At 38.1% G+C, this 17,086-nt stretch overlaps 1 protein-coding gene across 4 annotated transcripts in view; it reads left to right on the top strand.

The window, feature by feature from the left end:
• The window catches only part of DENND1A (DENN domain containing 1A), a 178,518-nt gene that overhangs the window by 57,591 nt on the left and 103,841 nt on the right, over window positions 1–17,086 (top strand). For all 4 annotated transcript variants that reach the window (XM_072353161.1, XM_072353160.1, XM_072353158.1 and 1 more), the window contains exons 6-8: window positions 13,032–13,101; window positions 14,233–14,313; window positions 16,486–16,539. In XM_072353161.1, the coding sequence (XP_072209262.1) occupies window positions 13,032–13,101; window positions 14,233–14,313; window positions 16,486–16,539 (205 nt within the window). The remainder of the gene's footprint in view (window positions 1–13,031; window positions 13,102–14,232; window positions 14,314–16,485; window positions 16,540–17,086) is intronic.

Genomic DNA, 17,086 nt, shown 5'->3' with positions numbered 1-17,086 from the left:
GGTGAAGTCCCACCTTCCTTCACAGAAATTACAGGCTAGAACTGTAGGAAAACAGTTAGACTTCCTCTTCTGTGTTTGAGAGGAAATTGATCTAAAGTGGCTTAAAAAATGTGAGAATTCCATGAATGTGGTGTGCAGGGTTGCAAAGGGTCTCCAGTTGTTGCAGGCATTTTGCTTTAACTTGACGTGTTTATAAAACAGTTTACATCTTAAAAGTTCAGGGTTTTTACCCCCACTGATTTGCTTAAGCAAACACTGGCTTTTATTTTCAGTTACTTGTCAGAATATGTACGGAAATGTGATGAACCTAGTAGAAAGAGAGCTTGACATCAATTAAATTCAGCTATCTGCTTTGTGTTTCTTTTCTGATATGGTTTTCAGTACGGTTTTCTAAACTTCCTGTAATTTTTTTCTCATTTTCCTTACCAATCTTAGGGGATAGAGATGAGCTATTTTAAAATATAGCAAGAAAGGACAGAAAACATTTGTTATTATATCTGCTTATTTGCTTTTGTTTTTATCCCTGCTAAATCACAGGCTGTTTCTCAGGTCTGAATGGCAGCCTTCATGGTTGCCTTAATATCTTTTCTTATTCTGGTACCTTTAAAAACCTTCTCGAAGCGTTTCTAGAGTTATTTTAGCTTTCAAAAATGGTAATACCTGCAGTGCTGAACAAACTGTGCTTACTAAAATAGTCTTAAATAAGAAAAACATTTAATTTTTTTTTTTCTTCTGTCCCATTGCTAAAAATCTTCAACAGGAGTTTTTAATAACTTTTCCTGGTCCTCTACTGTTTTTATTCTTAATACATACTCAAAATTAATATAGGGGCGTGTATTTCATAAGAATGTGCCAGCTTCTATGTGTGTGTATATAAATAGTTTTGTATATAGGCATTTCCTAAAGAGCAGTGTCACAAACTAAGGGAAGATTTTGAGAACCCTGTTGATTCTACATGTGGATTGCATTTTCTTTTTTATTAATGTGTGAAGTGTGTACAATATTGCCTCTTATTTCTTTTCCTTGAAATTGCAAGCAACATCACAATAATAGCTGTAGAAATGCATTCTGTTGTTCTGAGTTTTAAGACCACCGTTGAAAGGAGTCGATTCCACTGAAGTCTTAAATAATAATTTCTTATTTTCAACTAGATGTACTCGGTAAATAACAAGTCAAGAGGGAATTTATAAAGTGTCACTCAGTGAAAAGCTTTTGAGTTTTCGTTATGGTGTCAGTAGATCTGTTAAAAGCTTTGCTGGCTGAGCTTGAAATTTTAAAGTACAGTTGAACTGGTTTAAATATTATTGTTGAAACTTAAATAGAGTAGAACCCTGCTACACCGCACAGACAAAAATGGCAAACTCCTTGTATGTCTTGCCAGAAATGGACAGGCCTGCAGGAAGGTCTTGTGTTTGTAGGTTTCATTGTTTTAAGCATACCGCAGTGTGTATACTGCTTAATTCAGTTTCTGTAGTTCTTCATAAAGACAAAATAAGTCCACCTGAAAACGTACTTTCTTTTTCCAAATATTTTGATTTGTTTTGTTTTAATTTTTGTCCGCACTTCAGTATTATTGATTTTTCGCTGAGTCCTCTGGTAGTAATGGCAAGTTGTGTGATGCTGTCGTATGTGATATTAACGACAGTATGAAAAAGATCGAAGAAAATGGAATTCTGCAAGTGCTGAAGTCTGGATTTTTCCGTAATGACAAATGTTCTGAATGAGTTTGAGGTCTCTCTAGGAAAAGGAAGGACACTGGTATATTTCTTTTTGATGAATTGAGAGATCCAATATTTCCATTTTTGGCTTCTCTTCTGCCTTGCCATGCACATGCTCACTCCTCTGTTCTGTTCAGCGGTGGCACATGCCTCATGGTTGAAACAGAGATATGAAGGCCTTCTGCAGATGTCTGATGCATGTGACTGTATGATGATGGTGTTTGAAACAGGAGTTTCCCTCACAGCTAACAGCTCTGATTTGTATCCATCAAGTTTGTGGTTTGATTTTCATTGCAAGATTTTATTTTTTATTTTTTACATTAAATACTATGAAGTGTGAATGCCAACCAGTCTGCTTCCTTGATACCTGCACACCCGTCCCTTCCAGAGCACCTGATGTGCTCCAATAGGGGCAGATAATGAAAGAGGGAACATCTGGAATAAAATGTTGAATGCCTGAGACAGTTGGTTAGTGTTAGGAAAATATCTTCAGTCTTTTCTTTTTCTTCACTGAACATCCTAGATAAACCATTCCTGCTGATTGATAACTAATATATGAGCTGAACAAAAGGAGTGCCTTGGGAAATACGTATCTTAGAAATAAGCATTAAGAGTAAATTTTCCAATCATTGAACTTAATTACCTTCTTGTAAATAAGAGGTTGCAAAGAATATTAATAAGAACACACTATTTGGCTACTGTTCAGTCATTCTTTATTGTTCTTAATGTTTGTTGGAGGAAAAAATGTTCTTCATTATATATGTGTGCATATATGCATAATTATTGTAGTTGAAAGCTTAGATGTTGTGCATTAACACTGTTGTTTATTTCTGTCTTGATTTGGTAATAAGCCTAAGCTGTGTATTCGCATTTATTTTGTAGGGGGATAAATTTATACCACTTTTGAAGTTAGTAGCAGCCAGAAAGTACAGGGAGTTGTTTACAAAAGAGTCCCATCGATTCTCCTTTTCTGTGGAAGCATTCAAGCAGCAAGACCTGCACAGTCTGTTTGGCACAGTAGCTGCTCTCAGCTGGCCCTGTGCCCTCCTGCTGTTAGTCAGGGCAAAGGATGTGCCAGATCTCAGATTGTAACGGAGCAGAGCCTGCTTGCAAATCTGCTTGTAGTTAGCCTGGGGCCTTTTGGCAGCAGACTACAGCCGAATGATTTAGTTGCAATCCGTTTTCCTTAATATTTTCCATCTGGCCAACAATAGCCTATAAAGGCAGATGCAAAACAGAGTTTGAATTATGAGGAGCGTAATAGTAAAATGCTTCCAAATCTTACTCTAGAACCTGCACCAGTGGATCACTGCTGTTACTTTGCCAAAGGAAGTTTGTTCTGAAGTGCTATTGCAAAAAAAGTTGTTGACAGAAAAGCATAGCAGTTCTCAAGTTCAAAACTATGGGACAGAGAAATGTGCATTTTGCTTGAACCCTTAATGTTCCACTGCCTGCGCCTTCTGTTGATCCTGAGCAGGAAGTGAAGTGCTCCCAGCATGGGCTTCCTTGTGCTGCCCTGGCATGCGGCTCCTGGTTTGTGCTGTGGGAGCGGGGATCATGGAGATGGGGAGGGCTTGGAAAGGGCCTCGACTGTGGAATTGCTGTAAGGCATGCAGCAGCAGGTTGGGGGAGTTGCCATCCTATGATGTTATAAAAGAGTTAATGTGTCGGAAGCTCTCAAATCTACAGGAATGGATTAATGCCTTCCAGAATAAACTATTTCCATGCTTGTGCTTTTTGTCAGCTCTTCCAGTTCTGCTCAGAACAGGAATCTTATCTGTGACTACAGTCATACTAAACATACGTAGTCCTGTTTGCTTTATTTCTTTATTTATTTTGTATATTTGCTTTTGAAAGTTTATAACCTAATCTGTGAACTTGCTTGTACTTGTACAGCTTCAAAAGTGTGGCAGTGCTGGCACTCCTGCTTGTCCGTGTGCAGTTCATCACTTTCACGATGTCATGGTTGGTGCTGTAAGGTACTCATCTGTTTCTCCAAAGGTGGCAACAAGTCATGCACAGACTCTCACAGACGTTGCTCACAGTATTTACAGGAGTTTTAGAAATGGATTAAGCTGGGGGAATATTCCAGAAGGTGATTCACTTTCTGACTATACCCTGGAGACCAGGCAAATCCAGAGAGGTGCATGTTTCACTTCATTATTTATAATGGGATCTTCTTTAGGTGACTGTTTAAAAGTGTTATCAGTTGTCTCACCTGCGGGGCCAGAATGCAAACAGTCTGTGCTGTATATTTAAACACTTAAAAATAAAATAAATATTCCACATAATAATGTAGTATGACCACTCTTTCCAGGCCTGGAGTTCTTATCAGTACACGGTTCGTTCTCTTTTTAATAGCAACGTCCACGTGCTGACTCCAAAAACTATTATGAGATGTGCAGGGACAAGGGAAAGGTATAATTGTGTTGCCCTAGATTGAATTTACCACAGATTTGAATTACTCTGTGTATTTCCTGAAGCTATATAAATGAATGCGGTGCTTCTATCTGAGAGTTGCTCCTCTGCAACAAGTCCTTTGTTCTTGTTTCATCTCAGTCTGCTGCCTGCTGCTTTTAATCATAGCAGTAGTAAAATTAAGGATCTGAATTCATGGATGTTGCACTCAGAGAAGCGCAGTCAGAGGCCCCAGTATGTTGGCTGAGGAGCACTGCTATAATATAGTTAAGCATTCCTGTTTTGTTTAGTGAAGGAAAAAACAAAATGAGGGGCAGGAGAAATATGTGCAGAAGGGAGAGACAAATCCTCAAAATGGTTCTAGGAAAAAGCTAGAAGTAAGGATGGACGGGTAAAAGATGATTAATGCACTGGTTGAAGAAGAAAGTTAGACCCCTTAAATTTTTATCTGGTATTTAAAATTATTCCACAGGTGATATCGTTCTTTGTTCCATCCTCCATACTTAACTTAAGGTAAATGTTGCCAAAATAAATGAATCTCTAAAAACAAGACTACAAAACAAGTGAACAATCCTCCTCTTCCCTCTCTATCACCAATCCAGGGAAACTGTCTTTTATTGTATTCAAAGAGTGATGAAGGTGTGTCAAAGGAAGTTGTTTTGAAGATTTTACTAAAGCTTTCAACTTGATGGCAAGTCAGCACACTTCTGTGAAATATCAGTGATAAGAATCACAACAAAGAATGTCAGGTGCTAATAATATTAATGTATTACTACCAGTGGAATTAGATAAAGCTGCGAGTCTAGGGAGTCTAGTCCAGCTTGTTCACTGGTCTTACCTACTGACCAGAAACCAATTTTACTTAATTAGGGCTTCATGTCACACCTCCTTTACTTGCTGAACAACTGTAACAGAAGTAATTAAATCACGTCACTTTTTATTACCTTTGGCCCTGTTTGACTGGTTTGAAAACTTACATTTTAGTGCTTATACAAAAAGAATTAGCACATCACCCTTGGGAAAACCTAGGTCCCTGGCATCAAAAAAGTAGGAAGTAGTTAAGTATAAGATGAATAGATCTTCTGCAAGTGGAGCTCTATTTTGTTGCTTTCAGAAAGTTAAGAGAATGCATCTTAGGAGTGAAACCATCCTGTACTTGGCAAGTTCCTCCTTCAAAAATCAAGGTCTGGCAGGAACCCTCAGGTTATGTGGTAGTAACTGGAGAAGCAGGGGCTGTTCTGAGAGGTAAAACTGCTGGAAAAGCTGCATGAGTTGATTTTCGCATGTTCTTGTTTGTGTTTTCTTTTCAATAGAAATCATGATTTATTTACACTGAAATAATAGATGGAAAGACTTTACGTGGCTGTATAGAATCAGTGTTATCTGGACTGTGTGTGTATGTGAAATAAGAAACCTTAAGTTACAACTGCAGATGTTTATCATCATCCTTGATAAAGGGACAGATCTTCCTTCACACCTACACAATTTCTGTGCTACTTACCTGGCCCTAATTCACCTCAGTGAGTTTCAAATTCATTTCTCTTGGTGCTGCAGCCTGAGTGTTCAGAAAATAAAATGATAGTGAGTGATCTCCTACATAATTATTTGTTTAAACTGATTGCAGAATGGCTTGTAAATAAAAATTGGGCACTCCAGCCAGCTAAAGGGCCAGAGTCTTTTCTGTTAATTTGTATCACATTTATGGGATGCCTGATGGTCAGGGTCATCCGTGGTATTTCTGCAAGCAGAGAGTTGAGCACTATTATATTTAATGCGCTTATTTGCCCAATAGCTAAATGAGTCTAAATACTCATTGGGAATCCTGAAACAGATTTAGCACTGTAGACATAGACAGTCTGCAATCACATCAGGCTCTGACTTTGGTTTTTGCAAACTGGTGTGTTTGTAACACAAGATCCTTGCTGTAAGGAAGCAGCAGTGTGATGTAGCACATTGGGCATTTTCCTCACAGGGAGCACTCCTGATTTATAATAAGAAGTTCATAATTCGACTGAAATTTTAGATCAAATTCAGTACTAGAGTACATAGGCCAATAAGTATGTGTGATTGGCATCTTTAATGAAAAGGAGCTGTTTTCTGGTCAAGGAAGAAGGGTTAATTTGTGCCGGGATAAAAAGGGTGTTTAGGATCTGCTGTTTCAACCTGTGATAGACTTAACACTACTCTTTGATCCCCAAATGAAATGTGATGGATTTCAACTGATGCCAGATGTCTCAAACCTAGTGGGATCTCTGACTGTCTGCCACATCTAGAGTTCTCTCTTCCAGCACTTTCATGTGTACTTTTAAACGTGGTTTGAGAAGAGGTTCCTTGACAAGTTAAGCCTTTGGAATCCTTTCTCTGTATTGTCGCTTCAGTGGTGATCTTTAGGCTCTCATGTTTTTTAACACATCCTGCCTTTTTAAAATCAAGCCCTGTGTGCCCAGTCTTTTTTTTTTTTTTTGTCTGAGGAGCAAACTGCAGGTAATGTCTGTAACTTTTCTCAGCTTAAGTCTATTCTCTGCCCTCTCCTTGTTAACCTTGGCCAAAGCAAACATTGCTCAATGCATTGCTTTGGCACTGAGTGGAATGTAATCGTTGGTGACTTTTTAATTCCGAGACTATCTAGTTGCACTTGATAAATCTCACACGTTATCTGTCAAACACTTCACTATATCCATCTTCTCACCACGTTTGATGTATGGGATGTTGTTTGCCTGTAGCTTTTAATAGGGGTGTAGTGTCTTAATTGTCAGTATTTGCCTTGTAGGTGCAAACAAAATTACTTTCTTTATGCACCTTTATTTTGTGTTGCTACATTAGAACCTTGCTTTTGAACTTGCATTCTCAGAATTAAGCTGAAAAACAACAAAAGACCACTATGAAATCAACAGAGATTTACTCTGCCTTCTAAAAAGGGACAAGAGACCTTTTGTTGGGTTAGGGTGTTTGAGGCTTGCTATTTCATTTTACATCCACTAACAAACTTCTTTTATTTATTTTTAAGTGAGTGCTCTTGATGCTAAATCTGAGAGTGGAGCCCTACCTGGTCAGACATGCTTAGATTAGCTGGGTACAGTAAAATCTGCAGCTTTCCACTCCATAAAAGCTGTGAGAGACTTGTGTAGTAGTGCTGCTCTGTTGTAAAGCTGATCAAATGACACAGTTCTTTTCTTCTGTCTTGAGCCTGTGCCCCAGGCTTTAGAGATGTATGCACTCTCCAAAATCCACTTACAGTTCTACATTTCATTTCAGCAGACCCTGGATTCTGTCTTTTAAAGGAAATCCTTTCTCTTTTCTGCATGTGGACTGACTGGAGAAATCTCACTTGGCAATGTTTCCCAATGCTGTGAATAACTTTTATGTTAGAAGTTAAAATCCTTGATTTTTTTTTTTAAGGGGAGTGATCCACCAGAGTGAAAACAGAAAGTTCCTGACAGCAGAACAGAGCTCAAAGATTATTCTGATGTAAACTGAACAGAAATTATCCTGCCATAAAATTCAGTAAATTTGCTTAAATTTTGCATTGATTGGTAAATCACGTGAGAAAGGAATCCACGGACATTCACTTTGTGTTTGACTGCTGTCAGCACACCAGTAAAATAGAATGTCAAAAATCAGATTGAGGAATTTGGTATATTAATTAGCAAGCGCTCATAAATCATTTTGAAATGCACCCCTTGCCTTTAGGGTTACCAGTGGTTGCACTGGAACATGGCATGTTCTACTGCTGAAATTCTCAATGTTTTCAAATTGCTTAATGCTCCATACGAGCCATTTCTGCATATGTTGGTATCTTGAGTTGCTTCCTCCTCTGCTGTTGTCTTACAGTTAACACCAGAAAAGATTTACCTTTTTAAGTTGACTTCACTTTCTGACAGTAGTTCCTGGTTCCACACACGTTGGCCACTTTGTCATCCTCTCCTTGCACTTGACCTTGGATGTGCATGTTATTCATGAGGTAGCTGTGCTGATTTAAGTGGTACACACTGTAGTCTCTGATTCCTCTTCATTGTAATGAGCACTCAAAAAATATCCAAAGAAGCAATAATGGTGAAATTCTCACATTTCAAAGAAAGCAGATTTGCTATCAAAACCTCTGTTCATTAGGAATGCTTTGTAACTGAATCAAACAGTAAGATAATTTATTTATTTATTTTTCCTGAGGAAATGCTGTTTTACTTGATAAAGGAACCAGCTGCATGGATGTGTAGAAAGCCTTCTTGGAGATTTCTCCTTTGCTATTCCTAGGGATTCTGTGTTTTCTTCTTTATTTGTTGACCAGTTATGTTCAGTTAAATTAGCTACATCTTTACATGTAGGCAGCTGTTATAAGGCAGATATATATATATACAGATATATACATACATACATATATATATATATATATATATATATATATATATATATATATATATATATATATATAAATAACCTTCTTGGCTTGAGCATTCAGTGGGAAGCAGTTGTTGGGTACTGATAGCACTGGAGCATCTGCACAGCTTGAAGCCCCACAGCATCCTATCAGGGTGCCCTGCATGTTACCTAAGAGCCAAAGCTCTTATGAAGGATATTTCTTCAGTCTCTTAAGTATTTTCTGAGGAGTAAGTTTACTTTCATTTAATATTACAAACTGGGGAACTGCATGGCAGACAGAGTACAAGAGCAGTACAATGAAGCCCGCAGTGTTTTCTCATGTAACTTTTGCCATAAGTTGAGCAATATGTGTGGTTGTACATATTGAAATTTTATTTCCAGGGTTATCCGTGTGAAACAGACCAGGAGAGAGTTTGGGCAAATCACTGATTAAAATCAGGCAACTCTTTTTAATGTGCTCTTGAGGCCTTTCCTAGTTGTTCATATCAAATAGTACCTGTGGAAACAAAGTGTTAGTTTCTATTAATGTTCTGCTTCTTATTAATGTTCTGGTTCAACTGGAAATAGTGTTTCCTTATACTTAAGAAAAAATATAAGATTACAAGCAATGTTAATGATTTTTGTTTGTTTTTTAAGCTTTTTTACTAAGTGTTTAACATTAGTAGGAAGAAGATCCTAGATGTGTAGTTTTCCACCTCATTTCATTGCTGTTGGCAATCATAAAACTTACCACCATGGAAATAAGTTCTGCTCAGACCCCCCAACTTTGTGCTGTGCAGACTCTATCTGCATGTGTGTGCTTGCACGCTGTTCACATGCACATGCACAACCCAGGGCAGCTCCTTCATTTCAGGGAGGAGGGCTCTGTATTCTGCTCTTCTGGCCGCTGCCCTTTCTGGAGGTCAGAAATGTGACCTCACATGTGCTGCTGTTGTAGCTCTTTCCTTTCAGATGTTAAAACGCACAGATTGATATGTTGAAAAATTCAAAGCTCAGTTGACTGCAGTACAGCATTTTCATCTGTGCAGCAGCTCATGCTGGGTGATGACATTTTCTGTTCCGCGTAACTGGTGTGCTGCAGGCCGCGCTCTGCCCCTGCGCACAGCTGCCATGCGGGGCCGCTGCCCTCTGCCTCCCTGTGCCAGCGGGTCTGCGGGGCGTCAGGGGCTCTGCTGCTTCCTGCAGCCCTGAGAACCCCTTTCCAGCAGCGCCAGCCAGCCACACAGCTGCTGCGGTTTGTTACTGTGCTCGTTTGTTTGTTTTTGTACATAAGAAATAAAGATCTTTCCCGATGTCTCAAGCAGTCGTTGGTTTTGCATCAGTATTATTTAAAATCTGCTTTTGGGGAACGTTTGTGTTTACAAGCTGCAGTGCAGCACTGTTGTCTTAACGTTTTGACTGTCCCTAATTGCTGTGACACATGTAACTAATGATGTTTTGTGCTTTCAAGGAGCGCACTAAAAAGGTGATGACATACGAGTTTCTGAATAAGGTACTGTGCGACTTGTGCAGTGGAGTTTGTGCAGACCTTATGTAGCATAATAAGCAGCTTTCCTGTGCCCATGTTTGTTTCCCGTCAGACTGGCCTGCCTCCAGCAGCGAGCTGCATCGCAGGAGGAGAGCAAAGCAGAGCACAGACCTCGCTGCCTGCTTGGGTCAGGCTGGAATTGGCTGTCGTGATTTGTGGCAAAGAAATACACACACACTCGCGTTTGTGAGGAAATTGGAAGCATAAAACTTATAAGTAAATTTCAGATTGCCCTTTTTTTGTTCACTCTGCAGCCACATTCTGCTTACGCTTCTTGGAGTCTTTGAACTTCAAGTTCTGTGAATAATCTCCCATCCGCCACCTTCTTCATGTTGTTTGAACAGCCATGTGTATGTGTGTGTGTGCATGTGTGTGCGCGTGCTCGCATGCTGTGGTGCTCTGGGCAATTTCACTGCAGAGCTCTTCCCTTCCTTTGTTTAACCTCTGACCTGTGAAAACAAGAGTTAATCAAAACTTCTAAGGTACCTAAGAGGAAGGGGAAGTGTTTGGTTACAAATTAAATATGAGCGAGTCATAAGCCATAAATCTTCAGCAGTGCTACCAGTTGTGCTACTTCAGCTGCATGTGGCACAGAGGGACTCTGACTGAATTCTACGGCAGGAGCTGCTCAGAGGCATAACCCACACCTTTCTTCTTCATGAGAAATATCTAGAGAGAGGTTCAAACAACTGTTTCTTGATCTGTGGTAGCAGTGTAGCAGTCTGAATACCTGCAGGACTCTACAGGACCTTAAAAGTTTAAAATACATTGAATTGAATCTAAAGCTGCTTGTGCTCCTCTTTGGCCCTTAAAAAGTAGAAGGAACTCCCACAGATTCCAGCAGTGTAACTTGTGGTGGTAATAAATTTGCCATACAATTCATTTGTAATAGATAGGGTAAATACACGGATATTATAGTCGAGTAAGATGGTAGAGCTTAAAGTGATTGATTATGTGATATATTCATTATGTCAAACTTGGCTGAAGTCGCTTTATGGAAGCTTTGCAGAGATTCATACGTGATTTCTTTTTGCATTTTTTATCCTATGCATCATACGAACCCAGACATATATATTTAGATATTTAGATCTTCAATAAATACATTGATTTCTTTCAAAACTACTTAGTGCTGGCTGTAATTCTCTTTATTAAGACATTATTAAACTTTTTATCCGAAACAGCAGCTTTTGGGAGTTTTCCAGAGTGAGTGTCTTGTTATGGTTGTTGTTGTCTTGCACCTCTCTTGAGCACAAGCATAAATCCCTCTGTGTATCATGTTGTGTTGAGGTCTGCTTCAGACACTGACTTATTTCCTGAGCAATTAAGCAGAACTTAAATGTGCCTTCCTGAAATAAGTTGTGGTTTTTATTCTGCTGGGGAGCTTTCTGTCTTCCTGGTGTTCTGTTTTTTTCATCTCCTGACTATCTTTGGTTGATAGCTTGCAAGGATTTGTTTCCTGGGTTCTTAATCTCTACTTAGCAGATAGGTTTTGAGAGGATTTCTTGTTACTCTTGTAATGGCTTTTAACTCTACTGAAGTTTATTTAACTAAACAGAAAAAAAGAAACCTATCTTCTGCCTAATCCTTCTTGAATGTTTACAATATATGCCAAACTTAAATGCTGTTTAAAGTGGTAATTGACTGTCTTTCTGCTCTATTCTAATACATTGTTTGTAAAGATACTTAAAGCATATTTATTTAAATGATAATACTGTCATATAGCATGAAAAGTTAAGTTTCTTATCAGCGCATTTTGATAAGCTACTTACATGTTACAGTAGCATTTTCAGTCTTCAAACAAATGATAATGATGGAGTGCCGTTCACTTTATCTGTCTCATATATAACTTCTCACTTCATTTATTACTAAAAGCTGTACAGTTAGGAACCACAGGGCACTCAATTCTTTATAGATGTCAGAATGTAGCCATATTTTATAAAAACTTTAAATCTTGTCTAACTCTATCAAAATAGAATCCATTTGCTTCAGAAAGCATCTGTGATTAAAGGAAGAGTCAGTCTGTGCATCATGTCAACTTTCCTTCCCATTCGCAGCAGCTGAGGGGAGCTAGAATTAAGAACTGTGCCATGAAGAGGTGGTCCAAAATCAGACCAAAGCAAACTGGTGAAAACTAACATCTTAGTTGTCTTATTTTATTGAGTGGGGATGTAAAGGAAATGAAAAAGATGGGATTTTCTGGGTGTTGTGTCTTTGTTTAATTTAATGCTTTTGTAAGCTGTTAGCAGATTTACTTCTGTTTGATATAACTTAGCTGTGCTAAATGCAGTGATATAGGATGCGGAATAAGATTTAGTAGTTATGATGGTTTATTTAAAAAATCAAGACACTGGTTTTGTAACGTAAATAAAATTAAACAAAGGAGTTTGTTGTATCGGTATTCAAAACCAAAACAGCTGTTAATATTCAGTTTCCTGATGTTCAGCAGCTATTCTGATGACAGTAACTAGCTGTACTTTTTGGGTGATGATTACAATTTAAAATACTCCACCACACGTGAGCATGGATAATCTGTGTGCAGTTCTTTGATGGATCTGTGTAACAATCTGAATTGTTGGTACAGATGGGATGAGAAGAAACTCCTATGAACTTCTGGCATTGCCTGCCCTGCTCTCAGTGTGTCTTTAAAGCCTGTACTCAGTTTTAAGCTAGGTGCCCTGAATGGTTGGAAGCTCTGGGAGGGAGTTATTATTGAAGCTCAGTTGCCAATGGAAGGGGATGTTCAGCCTTCTAGCAGTGCTGTCCTTCACATGAAGTCCTTCAGCAAAGGTCCGATGTGACTAACAGATATTTGTAGAGTGTGTCCAGTGAAGACTATTGTTGAGGATGCAAGTATATATAGCCAGCAATCTTGGATTTATTAACTGAAGTTTAACAAGTTAAATGTATGCTTTTTTCTTCCTTTCTTCCTTTTTTTTTTTTTTTTTTTTTTTGTTTTGTTTTGTTTTGTTTTTGTGTGTGTTTTTTTTTAGTTACCTACCATGGTTTGAAGTCTTTTATAAGCTGCTCAATGTCTTGGCAGATTATTCAGCAAAAGGACAGGTATTATTCTAAAGTACTAACCCTTCTCTTCCCTGCCCCAGTATCAAATGTGGGAGAGAGACTGAAAAGCAAGCTGTTTTAAGAGATGCTCGTATCAGACATGGTCATGTGAATTTACGAATCTCTGCTGTGCAATTATAGCAAGTATGTGTTGAGCTAGGCTGAAAGTTTGTCAATCACCAATGAAAAATAAACCAACTTTTAGATTATTTGGGGGGAAAGAATACATTTAAGAATGTGACTGTGGATCCTACTCAAGTTAATGGTTTCCCTGCAGTCACTTGCACTGCACAGACTCTTTGATGACTTGAGGTGTATTCACCACATCCATGCAATTCCCAGATCGTGGTGCTTCATGCACCTTGGGCAGATCAGTGTCTTATCAAACCTTACTTGTCATGTAAAGTAAGTGAAGAACTAAGCTTACTGATGCAAAATAAATGCTGACCCACCTAGTATAATCTGGCCTTGCTCTTTTAGCTGCTGGTTTTGCTTTTAAAGCAAAACAACATTAAAAAAAGTTTTGCGATAATGTGAGAATATGAACTAAACTATTAAAATTTGATTCTAATTTTATACAAGATAGTTCATGATACAGAGAAATCATGATTGCAATGTCTAGCCTAGTTTCACAGATTAAAATGTTGTAAGCAAAACCTCAGGTTGCTGCTTTGATTTATTTTCCAGTAATTAGTTTCCATTTGTCAGAAACACTGATGTTTGAGGTATGGTCATGTAGGACTGTATCTTCACCTACGGGGGCTAAATACTTTTTGTTTTAGCCTAAGATAATGAGATGTTGTAAAGAACTTGAAGTGAAAACTGGCTTGCTCCAAGCTGAGTAACTCTGTAGTGATATATTGGTGACTTAGTAGGTTAGAAATACGTGCAAATGCATATATGGGGAAAAAATAATGTTAAAATGAAAATTATAAAATCAGCCATCAGAGAAAACTACATTTATTACTGTTCACAGTCTGATGTATCGAGCCATTCTAACACCTACCTGTTCTCTAGCCCCCCCATCACAGACATTACCCTTCTGTTTTCCAGTTAGTTTGTTGTAGTAATGTGTACTTTGTTTTCCTTTGTTTTCTTGTTTTGTTCTTTTTATTTTTTTTCTTCTTTCAGGATAACCAAAGGAGTGAGCTTCTGGAAACATTTCATAAACTTAGCATCCCTGAGCCAAAAACCCCTGTTCAGCTTGGATTGGTAAGTGAAGAGTAAAATAAGATGTAAGCTGAGGTGTTTAATTTTCATTGCTTGCAAAGATATAGAAACGTACAAAGCAGTTCTCCTTTTTGGAACTTGGCATGCAGATATTGTTTTCCTATGAGGACTCAGAGCTGTGAAATTCGCCTTTTCACATCTGGGGCCCTCTGTTTCCCTTTCCGTAACCTCACATGTCTTTGAAATGCTGTTCTTTGATTGGAGGAAGATTGTGTGTACTCCCCATGGAAATGTCTCACCATATCATTTGCGACCTGCTAGAGGTCACAGAGCAGCAGCATGACATTTATTGTCCACACTTCTGCAGAGCTCTTAGACCATGTGAATGTGCAAGGGGCAAGACTGGAAATCAGTCCCGTACCGTCATAACAGTGTTCTGATTGTTAGCTGTTAATTGTGTTTTCTCATTCCTTCTTCTCCTTCCTCTGGGAAAAAGACTCACAAATAAGGTTTTATTTCATATAAGTATTTTGTAAGAAACTTTATCGAAGACCACCACAAGAATAGATGTTGGATTTTATTGAAGGGATTGTGAATAGAAGTTACTCTTTTGGGTTGTCTGCATTCAAATTAATTTTTATAGAACCACCTTGTGTACCAGGTTGTAGTGGAAAAATACTAAAGATGCACATTGCTGCAGTTGCCAATTAGTTGTTTGGAGTTCACATGGAAACTAGTGATGTGTGCAGCCAGTTTTCTTCTCCCACTCTCTTTGCCTTTAGTCCTTCTTCTAAAGTATTTTTTGGCAACCACCAGGTTACTCTCATCACTTCACTCTGTGATGTCCATCGACAGGTAATAATTGTGGCCTTGCTTAGGTCACCAGCTGGCAGTAGAAATGCCCCAGTCCTTTTGGGGCTGGCTGTTTTATGAAGAGCATTTCTCTTTGACCAAAGGAAGAGCTGTCTTGAAAGCCAGTGATCATTTAGGATATTCCGTTGTTTTTTTTTTTCATACCAGTGGTTTCAAGGAATGCTGCTGTTCTCCCTTCCCTCAGACATTTCATGGGCAGTGAAGCAAGAAAATTTACCAAGAAGCAGCTGAAAGGCTGTTTGCTAGGGTATCTTTACGGATTTTATTTTGGCTGCTGCAAGCCTGTTTTGGGATTGGAGTGAGGCTCCTATATGTGATACAGTTGCATCTTCTGTGGCTGTGTCCCTTCATTACATCTTTCTAGCCTAAGTAAAACAGTGATGTATCAAAAAGCAAAAGTTATGTTTATAGAAGTTCATTTTGTTCAGCATAGCTGGTACACCCACTTGCTATTTCAGACTATAGACTGTTCATGAAGCATTGAAGTGTATGGGATGCATACAAGAAAACAGAGCCAACTATGGAACTGTGCCAAGGATATAAAACCCTATAAAGCTTCAGCAAATAATAAAAAGGCCTAAGATTGTAAACATTGTAAATATAATGTAAATTGTATTAACATCAGTTTACAAGAACAACTTAGTTGCATGCTTTCTTTTTCTTTCCCAGTGCTGTAACCAAGAATCATGCAAGTTGTGCGTTATCAGAATAGGAACTGGAATAAAGCTGTTTTCTTAGAATGCAGTCAATTTACTAAAATAAAAATTAAGACTATAATGGACTGTGAAACTGGGAGATCAGTTGTTGTTCAAATTCTTTAAGGAAGATAAAAGTGGCTGAGAACTTCAGCCATAATTCTACAGATAGGCATAAAAACATAGGATGTATTTCTTGTAAAGTTCCATAACTGTACGATTACCTTTAATGAAACTCACTAAAAAGTTAGAAAAGGACCTCCTTGCAACAACAGCTTGGTTGTTTCCTGGTTTGTTGTGCATCTTGCAGTGAACTATGAAAAGTTTGAGTTACAGACTGCCTTGGATATTTCTTGGCATATGTCATACATTGTACAAGTCTGTCTATGTCAGTACCTCTGCAGAACAAAGCAGTGCAATCTCTCTCTTCAGGAGTATTTGATATACTTCCTATCTGATTATATTTCATGTTGCATTTGGGATCTAAGATTGCAGCTTTTGAAATCTAGGACAAACAAGTCATCTTGGTAGTTGGTAACAAATGTTCTGTCCGTATTACTTGGTTGAGCAACTGCTAATATGAAGCAACAAGTTTAGAATACTTTTGACAATATCAAAATATTCAGTATTTGCTCTTCTTTTACAGCACTCTTACTTTACTGTGCCTGACATCAGAGAGCTTCCTAGTATACCTGAAAATGTGAGTATCATAGAGGACCATGCACTTTATTTTGCTGCTGATGCTAAAAAGAAATGCTAAATAGCTAGCATTACCTTTGTTTGGCCTACTAATATATTGCATTCAGTAAAATACTGCTGGTTGTTGAATTAAAATTTAGATGTTTAATTTATACTAAGTGGTGTCAGAGAGAAAAAATAGTGTTTCTCTGCATAAAGATACAGGAGTAAAAGGCCTATTGAAGTACATCTGCGTCATACCAGAGTGAAGGTTTTAGTATTTGCCATTATAATTAAGCAAAGGTATCAAATGACCAAGTGAGTAGCAAATTTACAGAACAATTATCTTAAGCTGTAAGTAGAGATCGTTACTCAAAAAATACAAAGCCATGTATTATTATCACTCTATTATTACAAGCTGTTAGCACTCAATAATTTCTCTGTCCTAATGAGTGAGAACATTTTTTCTTTTGCATCCAGATTCAAGTTTGTTCTCTCCGTGATGTTTCCATAGTTGTGTTGGCTTTCTTGATGTATTAGAAGCATGCTAAGTTCAAATAAATTTTAGT

This window comes from Excalfactoria chinensis, chromosome 18 (genome assembly GCF_039878825.1).
Source record: "Excalfactoria chinensis isolate bCotChi1 chromosome 18, bCotChi1.hap2, whole genome shotgun sequence".
Taxonomy (NCBI): domain Eukaryota; kingdom Metazoa; phylum Chordata; class Aves; order Galliformes; family Phasianidae; genus Excalfactoria; species Excalfactoria chinensis.
The sequence above is the reverse complement of the archived record's forward strand: the minus strand, read 5'-3'. Positions and strand labels throughout refer to the sequence as shown.